The sequence below is a fragment of the Hyperolius riggenbachi genome, chromosome 4 (genome assembly GCF_040937935.1).
Source record: "Hyperolius riggenbachi isolate aHypRig1 chromosome 4, aHypRig1.pri, whole genome shotgun sequence".
NCBI classification, from domain to species: domain Eukaryota; kingdom Metazoa; phylum Chordata; class Amphibia; order Anura; family Hyperoliidae; genus Hyperolius; species Hyperolius riggenbachi.
In genome coordinates this window covers 317,326,786-317,348,157 of record NC_090649.1, presented here as the reverse complement: position 1 = coordinate 317,348,157, position 21,372 = coordinate 317,326,786, and the positions used below count along the sequence as shown (strand labels likewise).

The 21,372-nt window shown below is 42.9% G+C and overlaps 2 protein-coding genes across 5 annotated transcripts in view; one reads left to right on the top strand and one right to left on the bottom strand.

Annotated features, from left to right (window-relative positions):
• Positions 1-249: 249 nt before the first annotated feature.
• ADAT2 (adenosine deaminase tRNA specific 2) lies at positions 250-18,655 on the bottom strand. Of its 3 annotated transcripts, none has more exons than XM_068231701.1 (7): positions 18,422-18,653; positions 15,317-15,424; positions 13,696-13,800; positions 5,800-5,950; positions 4,151-4,257; positions 959-1,031; positions 250-876 (listed from the first exon to the last, which is right to left on the bottom strand). In XM_068231701.1, the coding sequence occupies exons 1-7, from the start codon at positions 18,560-18,562 to the stop codon at positions 845-847; spliced, it is 717 nt and encodes a 238-aa protein (XP_068087802.1). In that variant the 5' UTR covers positions 18,563-18,653; the 3' UTR covers positions 250-844. The 3 variants fall into 3 exon arrangements, with proteins under 3 accessions (XP_068087802.1, XP_068087804.1, XP_068087803.1); XM_068231703.1 differs by having other exon boundaries at positions 15,273-15,424; positions 18,422-18,508; XM_068231702.1 differs by lacking the exon at positions 15,317-15,424 and having other exon boundaries at positions 18,422-18,655.
• PEX3 (peroxisomal biogenesis factor 3) overlaps positions 18,348-21,372 on the top strand; it is a 46,209-nt gene continuing 43,184 nt past the window's right edge. The window contains exon 1 of one of the 2 annotated variants that reach the window (XM_068231699.1): positions 18,348-18,659. The gene's annotated coding sequence lies outside the window, so the exon portion shown is untranslated. Of the gene's footprint in view, positions 18,660-18,690; positions 18,714-21,372 lie in introns of those variants that run through there. The other variant, XM_068231700.1, reaches the window with a different exon arrangement.

The window sequence follows — 21,372 nt, the reverse complement described above, 5'->3', positions numbered from 1 at the left end:
TCCCGGCGGCGAATTCTCTCAGACGCGGATGGAACACCCTGGCTTCTGGTGTCAGGTTGCTGCTGGGATCTGAAGGTCTGTCTGGACATTGCAGGGACCCCTCCACTCACTTTACACATATAAGCGGTTATCACTGAAAACGGTCTTTCCTTCTGGTCTTGTACAGGGCGGCACATTCAAAAGCCTTCTAGCTAAGCACAAAGTGTGATTTAAAGCAAACAGATATTATGAAATATGTATAGGTCTTGCTTAACAGAAAAAAAATATATATATTTAAATGTTTTATCCGGTATAAATTTACATCAGAATTAAATTATTTGAACTCCCACTACCGTACATATTCTTATATAAATGAATATTACACATAAAAAACATAAATATAATAAGCATTGGCAGGTGCAAGTGCAGCAAATCTGTGCTCTCTCTCTCCAACTAAGCATCCTCAAACTGGCGGGCCTTTCCAGCACTGCACTTGTGTTTCCATTATTAAACAGCAACAGCATATGGGTTATACTGAGGGTAGAAATGTTCATATCCAAAACAAAGTCTCCTCTATGCTGGGTCCATGTACATGTGGCTGGGGTGACCTCTTCTGGTGTGCTTTGTATTACTGGTCTTGTTTTGCAGTTCAGGAACACAATTCAGCCTTTAAAATGCAGGAAGAAGTTGTAGCTGCCTGAGATGATTTTATTACAATCGAATTTACGTTGTGTAACTAGATAAAACGTTATAGATGATGAAGAATCACAAAACACATCAGTAGCTCATAAACAAGTAGATCTGTGCTTCTGCTCCTCATGTATGGAGAGAGATCTCCACTCACTATGGAAAGTTGGAATCTTTTCTACTCTTTTTTGCGAACTTTTGATTTTGGAGCTAAAACACAAGAATGAAAATATTAATTGTAATGATTAAACAATGGATTAATCTTAGCAAAGAAACAAAAATTGTAACTAACCGTTTGGATTCTCCTGCTTATAAAAGGTTTTCAGCATGTCTACAGCTTTGTTCGCATTATATCCTGGTATGCACTGTTTAGAAATTACAAAAATATGAGAATATGTACAATATTTGGCAGAATTATTACTATGGCACTTGAGTTGCAACAGAACCTGGAAAAGCAACTCTATGCAGCTACAAAGTTATGTTAGGTCGGGTTCGCTGTGAAAACAGATCCGGTTCCAGTCTCAAACAGATCAGCTTTTTAAGTTTGGCATCTGTTTTTCATCTCATTTTCCATTCCATTACGACACCCACTTGGTACACGTAAAGATGTCACATGCCGGCGCTTGGTCTATTGCATGGGAGAAGCACTGATATACAGACTGGAGCCCCAGCAAAAGCATTGAGGCTCCCCATTGGATTGTAACGGACCAATGGAAATCCAGCCCTTAAACCAGGAAGGATTCTCATTTGTCTGTTGCATACAAGTGGCAGCCTGATGCTTCTGATAGGGCTCCAATCTATATATTGGCGCTTCTCCCATACAGTGGACTGAGCGGTGGTGCCAGCAGTCGCGGAGGATGCAAATTATTCCGTTGGCATCTCCTAGTCCAGCCGATCCGGAATAATCAGGCAGGACCCATACTTGTGTTCCGCTCATCAGAACGAACAGATCCATTCCAAACTGACTAATGTAAAGGAGTTCTATTGCTTTGCATACTATCCGTTTGTATCCATGCCAATCTGGTCTGCTTACTTCCACTTTTTAGTGCAGTGTGAACCTGGTCTTAATGTAATTCCGCAAGGCTCTCTTGAGATGTGAAATATTGTACAACCTAAAGGATTCTACAAACCTGGCCAGGATTTATTAATAAAAACAGTTTGTTATTAGATGACAAAAGTGTAGGTTATTATATAGCTAATATGAGACCAGAGTAGCACTTTCTGAAAGGTCAGTGAACTGGTGTTTGTGGTATTGCAGTCCCTCCAATACATCTGCTGAACAAAATTTTGTAAAAGTTCTGGACAGCCTGGATTAATTAAAAGGCAGCCTTGCTTTTAGAAGAAAACAGTTACAGTGCTGCATGAATATTCACTTACCTTTCTGGATTCCATTCTGTGTACTAATGTGACTAAAGCCCAGGGCACAAGCCGAAGAGTTTCCAGCTGAGGTGGCTGGTAGGCACAGTTTCTGCTGAGAATCTAGCAGATGCCCTTACTGCTTCTCTCAAGGCTTGTACACACGCCTGACTAAAGACAGTTGAGGCAGCCGATAAAGATCACCTCAGCCAATAATCAGGTGTGAGTACAGTGGTCCTCAACCTCCAACCCGCAAGTGATCTGCCTGGTGGATCATCTCACCTCCAGAGATGGTAAATTACATTGTTCACACCACTCCCCCACCTACCATATGATGTCCCACATGGATTACTCGGTTGTCCCTCTGCCACCCTGCATAGCAACACAGCGTGTCATCAGCTACACAGCTGACACGTGTCTGTGCAGCTCGGCTCAGTGAGTTACCCAAGTGGATTGGCTCCTGATCACTGACAGGCGACATCCATCAAAGGTGTGTACCCACCTTCAGCCAGTACATTGTTCTACTCCCGCTCTGAGGGAAGAGCAATTAACTGGTGAAAACTTTACTCATTAATACTGCTTTAAAGTCAATGGGAACTTAAAAAAAGAAATAAAACAGATACTTACCTAAGGAGAGGGAAGACTCTGGGTCTCATTGAGCCTTCTCGCTCCTCCCTCGGTCACCTCCTTGCTGCGCTGGCTCCCCCGTTAGAATCCCCCACTGGAAGAGGCTTCAGAAGACTTCAGGAGCTGAGCGCTCTCGAAGATAGATGCCTTTGTACTGCACCTGTGTGAGTGCTTGGTATAGCGTGCTCACGCAGGCACAGTACGGAACTGCCCGTCTTCGGGAGAACTCGAGTTCCCGAAGACTTCCAAAGCCTCCTTCAGCGATGGAAAGCAGTATTTGACCAATTTGGGCGAATAATGCTATGAGGGAGCCAGTGCTGGAACGTGGGATCTTTGAGAAAAGTGTGAAGGGTCTATAGGACCCAGAGCCTTCCCTCTCTTTAGGCGAGTAGCTGTTTGAATGTTTTTTTTACAGGGCCTTTCAAGGTAGAACGACTGAACGAGTTCATCATTTAGGACCACTGAGAGCCCATGCAAATAGGCCTCGGACTGTAATCGATCGATATCTGGACTATGCTGACATAAAATTAAATTTAGGGGGCATTTATTTTACTAGACTTGTATTTGATGCAATATTATTTATCAAATACCCCGGCGGGGTCACGTTTATCACGGGTGGCCAGCGGGACAACGCGGAGGACCGGGGCTGCGGCAAGGGACTCAGACAGCTGCGAAGTGCTGGAAGAAGCCCCAGGTGAGTAAAAAATAGATTAAGTTTTTGCCATCGGAAGTCCTTTAAGAGGACATGTTTAAAAATGTTGAGCTCTTAATCAATCAATCAATCAATCAAACACTGATTGGACATGCCCATTTTTATCAGATGAATACTGGGGGGACACAGGGGGCTGTGGACAGCAGCAGTATGCAAGTACTATTTCCTAGTTTTGTACTTCATCAGACAGTACAAAGGTTTGTGCCATTGCCAGTGTGACTGCTGAAAGAAATTTAGAAGTAGCAGTAAGAAATAGTTCCTTGGAGTCGTTTTACACAGCATCTACTGGACCCAACCCAATTCCCATGTTCTCCTAAGTTTTCTTCTAGGTGATATTTTCACATAAAATGCCTCTTATGCCCCCAGCAGCCCAAAAAAAAAATATCAGACTAATTTTGTCAGTACTTTTTCAATTACAAAGTGCTGAAAACATATTTTAGACAGAAGATGAAAATTATCTCCTAGGAGAAATCTTAGGCGAAAAACTGAATTGAATAAGGGCCCATTGTGTTCAGTTACAACAACATGATGCAATTATATTTTGATAGTTTGTATGCTATGAGAGCGTAACCAATACAGCAAAAAATGCTGGCAACCCAGGTTTAATTAAACCTGTAGAGTGCGCACACACACAGCACAGAGCGCACAACAAACAGACAGGGACAGGAGAGATAGCATCTGTCTACATACTCTACCTCCTGGCAGGCCGATGGGAATTTATGTGTGCCACCCTGTATAATTCATAGAAGAGCTTGTAGAAAGAGCAGTCAAGCAAACTCATTTCTGTACCTTAAACTGTGCCCCTGTATCGGGAATGTCATCTCCAGCCACATTCAGGACTGAACCGCAGCCTCCAAAGCGTTCATTGCCACAGCCATATACCACCAAAGGGATTCCTAATTCTTGTTAAGGAAAACCAACATTATCTGTAGGAAAGGATACGTATCACACTTACAAACATGTGATTTCATGTACACATTTTGTTGCATGTTAGTATGTCAGAAATGTATGTTTTCCTGTGTGGATAATCTACCTACTCCCCACAGCTTGCTGATTTTTTTAATCGATTGTTTTAATCCAATTGTGTCATGTGTGGCCACCAAAAGTCTAAACAAGTGTGACTTGTTTGGAAGGTTTGCCAGGAGAAAACCTCTACTCTCAGAAAAGACCAAGACAACATAACTTAGGTTGCATCTGAACAAACTACAAGACTTCTAAAACATGGGGCCATATCGTATTCCAGGTGATAAGTAGCTTCCAAATCCATCTGTTGTCTTTGTGCAAAGGCCAAGATTTACGGGCATAGGCAAGTAGTAGCCATTAGCCTGAGTGATGTTCCTATGGGTCAAGCATTGGGGAGCAAGGTCTTGTGCTGTCCTTCTGCACCACTGCCTCGCTACCTCAGGAGATGTGCGCACGCCTGTAGCTATCATCCATCATTAGAGTCTGCAAGCTCCCAGTCACCTAGCTAACACTCTGCATGCCACACTCTGCTGGCACCGTCACCTCCCACTGGACCCGCTGTGACCGCCATCACTGGTCTACATTGCTTCTTTTAACACAGTAATCCAGCAAAAACATCTTTGAGGGTAGGAACACACTGGGCAGAAAACGCTAGTGTTGCGTAAAATGCTAGCTTTAACATTATTGAGACGCATGAAAAAATGCATATGTTCATTTCTGTAATGTACGTTTTCAGAAACACTGAACTTGCTGCATATTTTTCCAGAACGCATCTAAAACGCACCTAATGTATGTCAATAGTGACGCCGAGGTATAGTAGTTTATTGCGTTTTGTAGGCGTTTAAAAAAAATTTTGATGATGTATTTCCACTTCCTGTTGATTTCCTAGTGATTTGCATTAAAATTCATATTAAAACGCATACAAAATGCACAAAAACGCACTTGTGATATATATGATGCGAAACGCAAGCGCAACGCATTTCAGAAACGCAAACGCACTCAAAACATACATAAAACGTACAATCCCATGTGCAGCAAAGCGCAACCTTTCACGCAACGCCTAGCGTGTTCCCACCCTCAAGCCTCTGCCAGGCCCCCCCACTGCTACTGCCTACTGAGTGCGCTCTAGTAAGCACTCTGAGTATGACAGGAGAAAAGTGCTATACAAATACTGAGATAGAGATATATATATATATATTTAGATACAGCAATTTCTGTCTAATCTACGGTAATCTGTAGCCCGATTATAACTCTACAAGAAAAGTGTGATCATTCAGGAGCACAAAGCAGCCTATTCAGTGAATTTCAGCAATGGTTTGTTGCAACCACTAATACTCTGTAATATGTTTCATGTGCTAATTGCTTCTTAACAGATTAAGATGATTACACGTGCCTTATCACTTAATCATTCCTGTATATGGACAGAGCACTGGGTTTACCTCTTATGCCTGTAAATAGCAGTATGAGAAGGATACGGAGCAGGCGCAGAGCCCCAGCACACATGATACATGGTTCTACCGTCACATATAAAACCGTGCTTTCAAAAACCTGTCCAGAATTCTTGTCGTTCTTCCTGCACCAGTCCAACACCTGGTCAATGGCAACCATTTCTGCATGGCGAGTAGCCTGTAAGGGAGAAGGACAGTTACAATTTTAAATGCAGACAACTCAAAAGTCCAAGTTCAAACTTGTTGTGTTATATAAAGAACAGCAATGGACTAGGTTTTGTGCTTCTGCTATTTGTTAACAGCAGAGGGTTTTTTATATCTTCTTTGGACCCTTTTCCACTGTACAGCTGAATCGCAAATTGCTAGTGATTTTTAAAATGCTAGGGTTGTTACTTTATCATAGAAATCATGAGAAGTATTTTCCACTATAGTGATTCAATTTGAAAATTGCAATTGCTTTCTGGATCAATTTTAAGAGTTACAATGCAATGCAAATGAAAAATCACAATCGCATAACAAAATTAATGAAAAATCACAATCGCTGGCGTTTGTGATTGCGATTGCTAGTAGAAAAGAGCCCTTATCTGATTGTAGGAACATAGGCGGCACTGTAGTATATTTGAATTACCAACCAGTGGCTGATTTTTACAATTAAAGCGGAATATAACCCAGAATTTCTTCTTTGCTCTAAAAGATTATTTACAGCATATAATATACTAACACAATGATTTTTTTTTTGTAAAACAGCATTCAAAGGGTTACATCACATGGCTGACTCTTTTTTCTGCAAGGAGAACCCCATCCAAACTGCTTATAATCTTATCTTGTGTACACATTCTTTACTTGATACATTTATGTCAACATTCTCTGGCTGTGCAGGACTTCAGCTGATGATTGCTGAGGTGAAAAACAGATCAGAAATAACTGCTGGCAGCATTTACAACAGAATGACAACAGTTATAAATAAAATGCACCAGCAGCTTTCAAAGTAAATTAACTGAACTTTGGGAAGTTATAATATCTAAATGAATATTAATACTTGTGCGCAAAAGCAAATATGATAATTGAATGGGTTATAAAAAACACATTTTTGTTGAAAATTGTCAGAGTTTTAAACTGCTTTAAGTTTATGTAAAAATAATGGTAAACAAATTAATCTCTTGACTCAAAAGCACAAATTCCCTGAGTATGGGGAGAGGTAATATGGAGTGTGGTAACCCATAGCAACCAGCCAGAATGAATCATACCTAATTCTATGAAACTGAAATCTAATCTATTGCAGTGGGTCGATGCACTTGCTTCTGTCCATAACAGGCAAGTAGACATGCTACAGAAATGAACGGGATACATAGAAAAAATGTGCATCCCCATAGCAACCAAATGTGTTCCTGGTATTGTGCACAGCATGGAAACATATACCTCATTGGTATGGTTACAAATCTCCATAAATTACTATAGTTTAGCTATTTTGGAAAATAAGCATAATTTACCAAATGAATGTGTAGAGCAATGAGAAAAACAATAAACTAATACTGCCTGTCACGGACGGTTGCGGGGCCGCAGGCGCGTCCTGTAACCGCCTGTGAAGAAAAGCGATCGCACTCGATTCTCTGCATCGATTGCGCTTCAAATCGATACAATCTGGGTTGAGTGTGTAGGGGCAGCTGAAGTCCTTTTCCCAGCAGAGAGGTAGCATCAGCCGAACTGCAGGATGGCTCTTTTGATATGCTAATGAGCCTGGGCCCAGAGAGTCCCTGGCTTCAAGCTGTGCTGATGGCCCATCCATCAGGTATAGACCATGACAGAAGCAATCTAGTTGGGAGAAAAGCCAGACCCTCCGGCTCCCTCCCAGCAGGGGAGCTGACACCTAGCTAGCTGCCCCAAACTTCAAAGAGCCTTTGCCTGGGAATGACCTGCTATCAATCCCAGGGGTATATCATATTCCATAAACGGCTATATGTGTCATATTTTCTGTGTTGCCAGGCTGGCAGACCCTCCAAACTAACAGAGCATGCTTGGCCCTATCTGGCGCTGGTTCTGAAGAAATTCCAGACCATTTTGAAGGAAAGACTGCCAGTTAGGCAGTTCGAAAGTGCCCTGCTGATACCACAAGGGTCCCACCCCTCATGTTTGGTATCAGGCTGCTGGGTACATCGAGGCAGACCTGAAAATATTAGTAAATCTGCCCTGAACTGTACGGTTCTGTGAGATAGAGCCCATATATGGTTAAGGTATGATTTCTGGTTCCCAGGACAAGGGGAGGACTCATCTCATGTTCTAAGGGGGTGTGTGGGCCCGCCCTCACTCCCTCCTACTGAATCAGGGGCATAAGAATGGCAGAGGACCCAAACTCAGTGTCCTCCACCCTGAAAACATCTTGAACTCATCGGTGCCAGCTTGAGGATATGCTGGCATCCACCTGGTCTGAACTCTGAACTTTGATTGAAACCCAGAACTCTGATTTTTCCCACAAAAAAGGACATCTTTCCAGGAACTAAGTATTTTTCTCCCTTTTATTTTTTATACTGGCTATTACTGTTTTAATAATTGTTGATTTTAATAATTGTCTGTATATATTAATTATTTATATTGCTGTGAATAAAAGACTTCCTCCAAGTCATTCACTGTTCCGCTACCCTGCTTATCAGCACACACAGAACTGATCCCGGGTCTCTGAAGATACGCTACTGTTTGTTTGTTGTTGGCTAGACAGAATACCGTGTGTTTAACCGTTTTATTCGCAGGACTAGTCAGTCAGTAAATCGGGTCCACTGGCCCATACCAGTGGTGGTAGCAGATACCGTGGAATCGTGTGTACGTTGTAATTACCCGTGTCTCACAGGCTCCCTTCTGGGTTGTCTGCGGCTAATTCTTAACGGTTCCTGCGCATTGACTGCGACCAGAGTTCGCACGATCTGTGCGCTGGCACCGTTTAGAAGGCTAAGTGCGGTCAGCCACTAGGGCCCCTGTGACACTGCCTGTTGGGTGAAAATTTACAAGCAAGCCCACAGCAAGGTAAAATAGGAGAGAACATCCATCACTGTCTTGTTCTACAATTAAGACAGTCTACATGAAAACATTTTAAACTTGATTATATATGTATGTGTTCTTTAAAAGGGACCCGAGGTGAGAGGGATATAAAGGCTGCCATATTTATTTCCTTGTAAACAATGCCAGTTGCCTGGCAGCCCTGTTGATCTTCTGGCAAAAGTAGTGTCAAAACCCTGGAACAAGCATATGGCTAATCCAGTAAAACCTGAGTCAGAGTACCTGATCTGCTGCATGTTTGTCCAGAGTCTATGGCTAAAAAGTATTAGAGAAACAGGATGAGGAGGACTGCCATAGAACTGGTACAGTTAAAAAGTAAATAAATATGTCAGCCTCCATATCCCTCTCACCTTGGATTCCCTTTAAGACTGAGTAACAGGACAGCATTTGCCATACTGATTAGGTAATACAATATCTACATATACCATGCTTTTCCCTTCACTTGTATGGACATAGATGAACACCATAAACCTGACTGATTACACTAACAATTACTAACATTATAGCATTATTAGAAAAGCCATAAACAAATATGCATTTAGGGCTGGAACCCACAGGAGCGCTTTTGGCAGCGTTTTGGCAGCGCTGCGATACGCTAGCACTTTGCCAAAACGCTGGGCTAATGTTAATGGATGGGGCAACTTCCACAGGAGGGTTTGCGTTTCCCAGAAACGCAAACGCAGGACGTGCAGCATTTTGGGTGCGTTAGCGCTTCAATGTAAAGTATTGAAACGCTATCGGAAACGCTCAGCAAAACCTAAACTGAGCGGTTTTGCTAGCGTTTTGCGGTTCAGCACACTGTAACAAAATGAAAAAGAATTCACAGGACCAATCAGGATAAAAACGCGAAACACAAAACGCTACGTAACCGCAGAGCAAAAAATACAATGTTGCAAAACGCAACCGAAAACGCGCATGAATCCGCTTGCAAGCCGCTCAGACAAAACGCTAGCGGTTGCGTTTCGCGTTTGCTGATTTCAGTGGGTTCCAGGCCTTACTGCATGCAGGAATAGTACAAGGAAAATGTCAGCTACATAAACTGGCCTTGTGACACCACGGCAATGGCAGCTACCAGGGACACTACTAGTATCCCAGAAGATGTGTAATGTCAAAGGGTGTATTAATTTGGTGCCCGAGACAGCCACTAGTAGAATATTGGCAACATTACTGATATTCTACTTTTGGGCAGCAATATTTCCTATAGGAAAATAATCAGAAAATACAGACTAACCAGCAAGCTCATGGTGAACCAGAACTCATTGCAGTGTGTGAGGGGCTACAATGGTCCTAAAAGCCCCCTTACTAAAATACTAAGGAAAACAAGAGTTTTTGCTTTCTTAAAACAGACAGAATTTGCGATAAGTCAGGTTGGAGTGAGCTTGAGATGTCTCCCAGCGTATCACTGCTGAATATATGCAAATTAACCATTGTTGCCCTTAGAAGCTAAACACACCTCCAGAACCGCTGGAATGCAATGATGTGTCAGCTTGTTAATTTGTACAGAGCCATAATAATCCAACATGCATACAGACTGTTTTGGATTGTTTGATCCTCATCAGTGCATGGCATGGATTAATTTGGCTCTGTGATGACACATCATTGCATTCCAGCGGTTCTGGAGGTGTGTTTAGCTTCTAAGGGCAACAATGGTTAATTTGCATATATTCAGCAGTGATACACTGGGAGACATCTCAAGCTCACTCCAACCTGAATTATCGCAAATTCTGTCTGTTTTAAGAAAGCAAACTCTTGTTAATCTGAAAATGTTACAGAAATGTTATCGCTAAACCTAACCTTTTTGTCACATGAGCCCTCCCCCAAATCCCTAACCCCAACTGACTCCCCCACAGTAGGAATAATAAATGGCAAGCATATAATTTCTCCTTGCATTCAAATTTCATGCAAATATTATGTAACTTGAACTTCGACCAATAAAAAATTGACAGGAAGTTATTTGGATTGGTTCAATTGTATATAATTTACATTAAATTTGAATGGAAAGATAATTATTTTTCATCTCATTGATTATCCCCATGGACACAACACTAGTTGTGACTGACCAACAATTGTTTGGCGTACTGTGACACGCACATGTACTTGCCTGAGACTTAGCTAAGTAGCAAGATAACGTGTTTATGGCCATGAATGTCTAAAAAAAAATAATGGGGCGCATTTTTTATTTTTAACCACACAGTATATTATTATTTATTGGTATTATATAGCATCAACATATTACGCAGCGCTGTATATAACACAGTGCACTGTGTTCAGGTAAAGAGCAGATTGCCAAATATCATACGTGTTTGTCAAAATGAAATGAATCTCAGTGTTTAAAGGGAACCTAAACTGAGAAGGATATGGATTTTTCCTTTTAAAATAATACCAGTTACCTGACTCTCCTGTTGATCCTGTGTCTCTAATGCTTTAAACCAATGCCCCTGAACAAGCATGCAGATCTCAGGTGCTCTGACTGAAGTCAGACTGGATTAGCTGCATGCTTGTTTCAGGTCTGTGATTCAGCCACTATTACAGCCAAATAGATCAGCAGGACTGACAAGCAACTGGTATGGTTTAAAAGGAAACATCCATACCCCTCTCAGTTTAGGTTCCCTTTAAGCAGTTCTGCATACAATCAGGCCTCATTCACATTGCGTTTTGTTCATGTGGCCGTTAGCGTTGGATGGTTTTTGACGGGTCTTTTTTTTTTTTTTTTATTCCCGGCGCCTGGGTGGGCATTTCGTTTTGTGCAAAGCAGTTTTTTAAGCGTTTTTTCCCAACTGGTTTTGTAATTCACTCCCTGACGCAAGTCAAGAAGTGAACTCTTTGACCCAGAAAATAATAAATACAATGTATTTATTCTTAAAACGTGAACGCAATTGCTGCACAAAGTGATTTTGTGAGCGTTTTGCATTTTTCCTATACCTTCCATTGAGGCGGAATCGCCTCCGAAATGGCCCATGCAGTGCTTCTCTGAGCGGAACGGAAATGAACTCACTCATAGAGAATAATTGCACAAGCGTTTTTAGGGCGATTTTGAAAATCGCCCACGCTTGAAAAAAAAGGCAAAAACGCCCCAAGTATGGACGAGCCCTGAGACCTTATTTAACTTATCCTGTAATAGATACAGATCTCTCCCTATTTTTCTTCGAACCGCATGAAAAACACAGCACAGATTGAGAAACCCCCTCACCTTCATCCCCGTTACAAAGGCCTGTGGTAGGTTCTATGGTGATTGTCTACTTGGGCAAAGTATGTATTGTGGTTTTTGGCCTAGCAAAGGGAGTTAAAGCCTCATTCACACTAGTGTGATTGTCCGCTTCTGTCCACTTTCCGGCAACGCCTATCAATCTGTAACACTGATGTGCTGAAAAAAAGTGGACAGAAGCACACTAGGTGCCTGATTCACAAAGCGGTGCTAACCCAGTTAGAGACTTTAGGCATGATAACCATTGCACAACACTGATGAAAAGCCAGTTTACGCGCGATAAGTTTAGGTGTGATAAGTTTAGGCATGATAAGTTTAGATCGCTTGCAAAGTCCCGCACGCAAAGCAGCACCATTAAACTTTATGCGACATGCACCAGACTTTGCGAGCGCAAAAAACTTTTGATGAGCTGTGCACTGCGGTGCTAACCCAGTTGGCGCTTAAACTTATCACGCCTAAACTTATCATGCCTAAACTGAGTTTAGGCATGATAAAGGGCTTATCACCAGCGTGCTAACTGTTAGCACCGCTTTGTGAATCAGGCCCTAAGTGTGAATGAGGCCTTAATCTCACTTCCCATCCATTCTTTTCCTGCCAGACTGCCCCCTAGGCTGTATTTATCCAACTTCCTCGTCCTTAGCAGAAAATGCCCACATAATGAACTTGGCAGCTGAGTTTACAAAAATAATAATAATAATAATTTATTATTATTATTATTATTATTATTATTATTATGTACTTGTATAGTGCCAACATCTTGTCACTTAACTGTCCCTCAGAGGGCCTCACAATCTAATACCTACCATAGTCTTGGGTCTATTGTAGTCTAGGGCCAATTTTAGGGGGAAGCCAATTAAGTTACCCGTTTCTGGGATGTGGTAGGAAATCAGAGTGTCCAGAGGAAACCCACTCAGACACAGGGAAACATATAAATACTGCGCAGATAGTGCTCTGGCAGGGATTTGAACCGGGGACCCAGTACTGCAAAGCAAGAGTGCTATCCACTATGACACCTTGCTGCCAAGAATCTCAGTAAGCAACATGATAACAAACTTGACATTCTCACTCGCTCATCCCTAATGGCTACTCTAGAATCAGATGTTTATTGATCACTTGCTGGATTGGGCCTCTATAGGCCTATTTATGTCCACCAGATTTACTGGGTCATACAGTATCTGTGAAAGCGTATTCATGAACAAAATTTACAATAATTACATATCCCTCTGACCAATGCACTTACAGAGATCAGACTTAATCTACGAGTCATGTGAGTTTTCACACACAGATAAAAAATACTCAGAATACAAGTTGCTGTGGAAATATGGTTGCCATATGGTTCTCAGATCTTTTCAGGGAAGCAAATAAGTAAAGCATTATAATTGCATTATTGATCAAATAGTAACGGTGGATGATTTATTACATTAGTATTAGAACACTCTTGCTCATTAAGATAAAAGACAAGTCGGCTTTCCCTAAATTGGACCTAGACTGCAATGTCCATGGAAGGGATTAGATTGTGAGCTCCTCTGAGGGACAGTTAGTGACAAGACTACATACAGTACTCTATAAAGTGCTGAGGAAGATGTCAGCAATATTTATACTAATTATAATAAAAGTATAATCAAATATCCAGCTTTACCATCAGCATAAGCAAATCAATTTAAACATACATTCTTTGTCTCGTTCACTTCATTTCTTCCTTGTCCAACAATCTGGTTGTTATATACCATGAGGCATCCAACAGGGACCTCACCATTATCCAAAGCATCCTGGGCCTAAAAACAGATGACAACATTGAAACAAACTGCATTGAGTTCTTACACACACACACACACACACACACACACACACACACACACACACACACACACACACACACACACACACACACACACACACACACACACACACACACACACACACACACACACACACACACACACACACACACACACACACACACACACACACACACACACACACACCCCTAAGGGCTAGTTCACACTTGATTTAAAAACGTATCCGTAGCTACGTTTTTTGTCCCGGACGAAAAACGTAGCCACGGATACCAATGTTAAAAATAGGAACAGTACACACTCAAGTTAAAAACGTATCCGCGTGCGATCCGCGGAATACGTTTTTAAACCCGGAACGCTGAGTCCGGACTTGCAGCATTTTTCACGGACCCGTATACACGTACGGGTAGTGAAAATCAATGGGGAAACGGGCCTCCCTCTTCACTGACATTTTGGGACACTGGAAACGGATCAGTTTCCAGTGTCCCATGGTGAAGGAGGGGGCCGCCATGCTGGAGGGGGTAGCAGCCAGGACAGGGGGCTGCGGGCAAAGCGGCGGCCCGGGGGGGTCACATCCCCCCCCTTGCTCACCTGGGTGCCCCCCGTCCCCGCTCCCCCTCCAGCTCGCATATAATGTAATAATTTGTACCTAATTAAGTTCGGCGAGACGGGCACTTCCGCCCACACCGCTCGCCGTCACTTCCTGCGATGCCGCCCACTGAAATACAGAGGGCGACATTGCAGGAAGTGACGGCGAGCGGTGTGGGCGGAAGTGCCCGGCTCGCCGAACTTCATTAGGTACAAATTATTACATTATATGCGAGCTGGAGGGGGAGCGGGGACGGGGGGCACCCAGGTGAGCAAGGGGGGGGGGGGGGTGTGACCCCCCTGGCCGCCGCTTTGCCCGCAGCCCCCCGTCCTGGCTGCTACCCCCTCTAGCAAAAAAAAAACCAAAAACACGCAAGCGGATCCAAAACGTGTGCTGCAAAAAAGGCAGCACGGATCCGCTTGCGTTCCGGGTTTTGAAAATCGGAGCCCGGACCACGGATGCGTCCCGCACCCGGAGCTAGTGTGGCCCAGGCCTAATACCATAAAAAGTAAAACTAAATGAATAACTCAAGTTTTCTCCAAGGAGATAATTTTCATCTTCTGTTTAAAATAACTTTTCAGCACCCTGCAACTGAAAAAGTACCAAAAAGTAGGTGAATAGGTACTGTCAAAATAATTCTGAGTATTTTCCTGCTTGCTGATGGCTTAAAATGCATGTTATTGATAAGATGCGAAAATATCACCTAGAAGAAAACTTGGAGAAAAAGTGAATTGGATCTGGCCCATTGGGTTTTAATTATGGTCTTCAATAGGTGAATTATCCTGAGGGAAAATGTGGGCAACTTTCTACAACAGGAACAAATAGTCTCTCTGTGAAGACTGGAGAAGAGTTTGACTCTTACTATAATGACCTTTAAAGCGCTGCATCTTTCATAGCATTCCGTACCATCTGGAAAGCCTTTTCCATCCAGCTTTTCATTTCTTCTGTCATCTCTGGCAAATTCTCGGAGCAACATGGTTTATCCATTGCGAAGTCATATAAAAGTAGTAAAGGCTGAAAAAGTAATATTGGAGGAAGACATTTCAGGCTCAATTATTATAATTATTCATACCCCTGGCAAATTTTAACTTAAAGTTACTTTTATTCAACCAGCAAGTGATTTTTGATGGGAAATTACATAGGTGTCTCTCAAAAGATAATAACGATGTACAAAAGGCATTATTGTGGAAAAAACATTTCTCACTTTATTTAAATTTGAGCAAAAAGTGTCCAGTCCCAAATTATTCACACCCTTCACAAACTGTTACAGTCTGTGGGAAAATTCAAAGTTCTATACCATTCCAAATAGTCCAAGCTGTTCTAAAGCATCCTAATTACCCTGATTAATTGGGAACAGCTGTTTTAATCAATTCAACTGGTGAAAAGCAGCAGCTCTCTGCAGTTGGTTTGTGGACAGTCATGGCTAAGACAAAGGTGCTCAGTAAGGACCTGCGGCTGTGCATTGTGGCTGCTCACAAGTCAGGAAAGCGCTAAAAGGCCATTTCTAAATATTTTCCAGTTCCAGTGGCTACAGTGCAAAGTATTAAAAAAATACAAGATGTTCTGCACTGTGGAAAATCTCAGAGGACGTGGTCGGAAGCCAAAAGTGACACCTGTGCTAGCCAGGAGGATAGTGAGAGAGGTGATAAGGAATCCAAGGATTACCACCAAGGCCATCCTGGTGAATCTGGGCTCTGCTGGTGGCAATGTCTCAAGGCAGACAATCCAATGGACACTGCACATTGCTAGGTTCCACGTATGCAGAACAAGGAGGACACCACTTCGCCAGATAAGGCACACAAAAGCTTGCTTGGTCTTTGCAAATGCTCATCTGGACAAAGAAGACTACTTCTGGTCTTTTGTGAAACAAAAATTGAATTGTTTGGTCACAATGGTGTTTCCTTCATTTGGTGTAAAAAAGGAGAAGCTTAGAACACCATCCCTACTGTCAAACATGGTGGTAGGAACCTAATGCTTTGGGGTTGTTTTTTCAGCCAATGGACCAGGGAACCTAATCACAGTAAACAGTACTATGTAAAAAGAGTAATACATGAGGATTCTCAATGACAACATCAGGTAGTCTGCAGAGAACCTTGGCCACCAATGGACATTTCAGCATGATTCTGACCCAAAACACACAGCAAAAGTGGTAAAGAAATAGTTAGCAGACAACAACATTAACATTTTGGAGTGGCCCAGCCAGAGTCCTGACTTGAATCCAATTGAGAATCTGTGGAGGGAGCTAAAGATCAGAGTGATGGCAAGAAGACCCTCCAACCTGAGAGATTTGGAGCTCATTGCTAAAGATGAAGGGGAAAAATACCTTTGGAGACATGCAAAAAGCTGATCTGAAATTATAGGAAGCATTTGACTGCTGTAATAGCCAATAAAGGTTTTTCCATCGATTATTGAGAAGGGTATGAATAATTTTGGACTGGACACTTTTTGCTCAAATGTAAATAAAAGCTGAGAAATGTTCTTTTCCACAATAAGGCCTCTTGTACGTCGTCTTATTATCTTTTGGAAGACATCTATGTCATATACCGTCCGCCATACTTGCTGATTGAATAAGAATAACTTTGAGTCAAAATTTGCCACGGGTATGAATAATTATGGGCAGCACTGTATTTATGCATAAGTAATGTAATGTTACAACTAGCACACAACAGCTTCTAGCCCCACTACAATAAAAAGAAGAAAGAAAAGGGCTAGGACTGACTAGTTCAGCACTTTCCTACATCCATTGCCCTCCCCCACCTCCATTTTCCTATAGGGTATGAAAGGCCTCCACTTTGCAGAGCTCACATATGTTCTGATACATACACACGTGTGTGTGTGTGTGTGTGTGTGTGTGTGTGTGTGTGTGTGTGTGTGTGTGTGTGTGTGTGTGTGTAGGGAGATAAATGCTGGGGAGGGATTGTTTTGTTTGTGTTTGTACAATGTACCTTTGAGGGGGCTTCCAAGTGCCCCTAATCACCAGGCTCCCAATTAGTCCCTAATATTTAAGTGCGCCCAGTTCATAGTGTGTCCTACCATTCCGGTGTCCCCTAAAAGTGTGTCCTACCAAAATGCCTGCATTCATTGCACCCTAATAGTGTGTCCTACTGTTACAGTGTCCCCTAACAGTGTGTCTAATAGTATGTCTTACCACACTAATGTCCCCTAATAGTGTGTTCTAACATTCCAGTGTGTCCCTACGCTGTACTGCTGGATGCAGTGCAACGCAATTAGCTATTGATCCTCCACTTGTACCACGCTTGCTAAGCAATGTTACAACCTACGCGCAATAGCACGAGAACTGCAGCAGGCATAGTGATTGCGCTTAGTTAAAGATAACATCACCCACAATCGCCACAGTGGAAAAAACGGACGCTGCAATTATTGTGTTATTCAGGGTGCTTCTACGGTTTCGTCAAACACCACAGAAGTACATTCAATCCAATTTTCGCATTGCAGCACAGGTAGTGGAAAAGGGCTCCAATGCCTTATCTCTGTAGCAGAGCATTGCTGTAGGGAGCTTGTTGGACCCTATGTTTTACTTACAGACCACACAGACAGGGGAAATGGGGGAGGCTGGAGGTGCAATGAAAGAACACAGAGGTTGGTCCATGTATACATAACTTGCCTCTGTGTCCTAATGTGATTTGTCTCTGCCTGGAATTGATTTCCTCAAAATGTCCGATAGATCAATTTTGACCATAAGTTGATAAAATAGGATAGAAATATTAGGTCAATGGGGGGTGGGAGCAGCGGTAGATCAATGGCTTTGCACTGCCTCACACAAGCAGTCTATTGAAAACTGATATGCAGTCTGTGGTAAGAATTGATTTCTCTAAATCGATTTCAATCAGAAAGGAATCAATCATATGGCCACATCAGGTGATCAGTGTATGGCCAACTTGACAGTTGGCAACACTGGCTCCAAGTCACCAGTGCTTGCTAAAAAAAAAAATCACATTCGGGATACAGTAAAGAAAAGCCTACTAAACAGAGATATTGATGTATACTCACTTTCAGTCCATGCCTTATGTTGAATACAATGCTAGCAGCCACTGCAGCACTGTGATGCTCTTCACGCTGTACTCGCTCTCTATTAGTAAACAGAAGAACTGAACAGCTACTTGTGTCCCATACACTGTACTTCCTGCACATGTCACTCTGGAACCAGGAAGCCTGCTATTGTTTCCGGGGGAGCATACTGCTGCCTGCACTGTGTGCTCACGGCTTTTGAAGCCCGGGCTGGAGAAGTGTGAGTATGATAGATGTTATTACACTTGTTCGGGGGCACTGAGTAGTACGCACTGTAGGTATAGAGCACAGCCTTGTGCTGCTGATCACTGACTCTTCGTGTCAGCCGGGCTCTGCTCGATGCAACACGCCCACCACCATCAGTGTTCCCTGTGTGCAGACTGCTGCAGCCTCACACAGCCACAGTCTGCTATGCGTGTTTGTATGTTGCCAACCCTCAGTAGTAAAGTCTCATACATTCAATTTTCATTGGCCAATCACTGGCCGATTTTAGCACGCCCATGTAGTATGAGGGTAAAAAGATTTTGAATACTATGAACAGATTTTTATGTAGGTAAACTCTCATACTACATGTGATAAAATTGGCTAATCAATCAGACAGGCTGTAAATAATCACTAAATATAAATATACCTTATTGTATGAGGCAATTAGCCACTTATACTTTTCTAGTGGTTTTGGATCACCATGGCCATCTGGGAATCCTATATGATAAAGTCCCTGTCGCAGTGTCCTCCTGCGTTTGTGCATTGTGCCTGGCGCGCATGTTTGGCATGAGGACGGACTTTGGAGAGTGGAGGAGGACAGTTTTCAATGAGTGGACCTTTTATCTAGTTTTGTAAAGTGTTTCTCCTGTCTGTGTGGTCTGTTTGTAAAGTCTTGTACACCTGCTAAATAAAAATCATTTGAAATGAACTACAGATTTTGCTATAATGGACGACAATTGTGTTAAAAATATAGCTAAACAACAACGAGTGACGGATATTGGGTATTCTGCCCGATCTAATTGGCGGATCAACTCAGTTTACTATTGGGCACGTATTGTGCAGTCGGCCGGTGTGTACAAGTCGTTCAAATGACATTGTTCCAGACCATGTGCACGTCTTGTGAAATGTAAATTTCTGCTTGTGCTTGCAGTTTTGGAATTACATAATCATTTGAAATAGCAGCTTGTTTAGGCGTGTTTAAGCGCTTCCCGACCGCCTGACGCAGAATTGCAGCAGGATAGCGGCTCTCTCATTCCTCCCCAATATCTATATGCATCATCTCGTGAAGAACGAGATTTGACAGGAGCTCACACAAGAGCAAGCTCCTGTCATTCTGTGCAGCGGGCCCCAGCGATCAGCATGCCAGCCAATGATCTGAGCTGGCAATATACTCTGTACAGTGCTGCAGAAGATGTTGGTGCCATATAAATGCCTGAAAGAGTTAATATTCAGCTGACAGTTTTTCTCCAGTTGGTACCCAGTTACGGAGCAGTGCTTTTCAGCGCTGCTAGATTTGGGCGCAGCCGGCGCCTCCATAGACTTCAATAGAAATCACTCCTATTGAAGCGCTCAGTGAGTAACGTCGGCTCCGTCAGAAGACGGAGCCGAGGTTGCTTAAAAACATAATAATTCGGCCTCCAGCAATCGCTGGAAGCCGAATTATTTCATTCCCCCACTATCCATGGCGGCCTGGAGGGGGAATAGTAATTAAATCGGCCCGGACTTGTGCAGAAGCAGGATCAGCCATATACTGGCTGTGTCCTGCGCCCAAGTCTACCGGCGCCGATTTCAAATGTACTACCCAGTTAGACTACTGATAAGGATTTACAACCATAAAATACTGAACTCTCAGAAGCCCAGTTCTCTGCCAGGATAGATCAGATAAAATTAAATACATTAAATAGTTCATATATTTTAGAACACTGGGATAGACTCTTAGCTCATTGAGCTGAGACAAAACCATAAATCTGCTTTTTTTAAGTTTTTAAACATAACATAAAACTGTGGCATATCTAAAAGTCATTTTTTAGAAGAGAGGGGGGATGGATACAATTGTTTATCTCATCATTTTTTTTTTTCTCTTAAGTTTCACTTTAAAGGGACACTTAAGTCAAACAAAAAAAAATGAGTTTTACTCACCTAGGGCTTCCAATAGCCCCCTGCAGCTGTCCGGTGCCCTCGCCGTCTCCCTCCGATCCTCCTGGCCCCGCTGGCAGCCACTTCCTGTTTCGGCGACAGGAGCCGACAGGCTGGGGATGCGAGTGATTGTTCGCGTTCCTGGCCACAATAGCGCCATCTATGCTGCTATAGCATATATCATATACCATATAGCAGCATAGAGGGTGCTAATGTGTCTGGGAATGCGAAGAATCACTTGCGTTCCCAGCCTGTCAGCTCCTGTCACCGAAACATGAAGTGGCTGCCGGCGGGGCCAGGAGGATCGGAGGGAGACGGCGAGGGCACCGGGCAGCTGCAGGGGGCTATTGGAAGCCCTAGGTGAGTAAAACTCATTTTTTTTTGTTTGACTTAAGTGTCCCTTTAAGTGCACTTTGGCTGTTCAGGCAGAAAAAGGGTAAAGGCACCTCACGTTTTTTCTGACAATCTTGCGACAAGGGTACAGCCACACATTCCGACATGTCCGATCGGGATTCGATTCAGTTCGATTTGCCATGGTTTTGCAATGGCGAATCGAATCCCGATCGGACATGTCGGATTTATTCGTATCGTAAATAGAACCGTAATCGAATCGCACAAAGAATCGTATCATGTAGATTGGGCTTTAGTGCTCCCACCTTCCCAAGGTGGAGGAGGAGATAAGTTACTTGCTTGGTCTTCTCACGGACATTGGAGCTTTGCAAGTGAGCTTTGCAAGTGAGCCATTTCCCATGTGGGTTGGGATTAGTCATAAAGCGGAGCTCCACACTGGTCATCTCATCCTGACTTGCAAT